Below are 994 nucleotides of genomic sequence, written 5' to 3' on the forward strand. Positions count from 1 at the left end.
CCAGGTGCGAGGAGGATGCCAGAAAATCACACTCCGATAAACACGCACCACTCGGCAGGTTTTATCTTCGTAATGAGCACCAACTAATTATACTATCTGCTGTCCAATTATGATGAGTAAAATATCTGTTTATCTCTTGGAAATAAAGGGCTGTGCCTGCCCCAAGAATTGTCAGTCGCAGCCAGCGCAGCGTTGTTTCAGGATGGCCGTTCTGAGGCTCTTGCTCCTGGTCAGCCTGTTCTTTCAGCCCTCGTATGAAGGTACGTCCCTTTCGCGCCATGGCAGACCTCTCAAGGGGGGCTACACAGACTGAGTTAAGCGGGCATATTTACTGCATATTTACTGTGCATTACTCTACATAACTCGAGCGTTTTCTCTTCTCAGGCAATAAACGCTATTGTCACCTCTTCTCAAAAGGTAAGCGGCGGCGCTCGTGTTCTTTGAGGCGACATTTCCGGTTTATTGAGGGGCATGACGAGAAGATTGGAAGAAGAGAAGGGAGAGGGAGAGGAGATAGATTGAGGAAAAGGAAGAGGGACGGAGAAAGGGAGAGAGAGGATGAAAGGGGAGAAAAGAAGAAGAGAGGTGACAGGGGAGCAAGGAAAGAAAGAGAGGAGGAAAGCGGAGGAAGGGAGAAGAGAGAGGGGGAAAGGGGAGGCAGGAAGAAGAGAGGAAAAGAGGAGGAGGAAGACAGAGGAAGAGGGGAAGAGAAAGAGAAAGGGAAAAAAAAGAAGAGAGGGGGAGGCCGCTGTAGCTCATCTGGGTCCAGAGTCGCCCGTTTCCAGCGCCAGAGCAAGAGTTTCGTCTCGCGAACCTCTCCTCTTTTGAACCCCTTTCTGCTCTCCTTCCCTCTTGAACCCCTTCCTGCTCTCCTTCTCTCTTGAACCCCTTCCTGCTCTCCTTCTCTTTTGAACCACCTCCTGTTCTCCTACTCTCCTGAATCTCTTCCCGCTTCCCGGTAGATTTTGTTATATGTGACAAGATTACAGGAAAC

At 49.9% G+C, this 994-nt stretch overlaps 1 protein-coding gene across 2 annotated transcripts in view; it reads left to right on the forward strand.

The window, feature by feature from the left end:
* Positions 1-148: 148 nt before the first annotated feature.
* Positions 149-994, forward strand: part of LOC119594371 — a 6,042-nt gene continuing 5,196 nt past the window's right edge. For both annotated transcript variants that reach the window (XM_037943430.1, XM_037943431.1), the window contains exons 1-2: positions 149-260; positions 385-417. In XM_037943430.1, coding sequence (XP_037799358.1) covers positions 203-260; positions 385-417 — 91 coding nt within the window. In that variant the 5' untranslated portion in view covers positions 149-202. The remainder of the gene's footprint in view (positions 261-384; positions 418-994) is intronic.

This window comes from Penaeus monodon, chromosome 33 (genome assembly GCF_015228065.2).
Source record: "Penaeus monodon isolate SGIC_2016 chromosome 33, NSTDA_Pmon_1, whole genome shotgun sequence".
NCBI classification, from domain to species: domain Eukaryota; kingdom Metazoa; phylum Arthropoda; class Malacostraca; order Decapoda; family Penaeidae; genus Penaeus; species Penaeus monodon.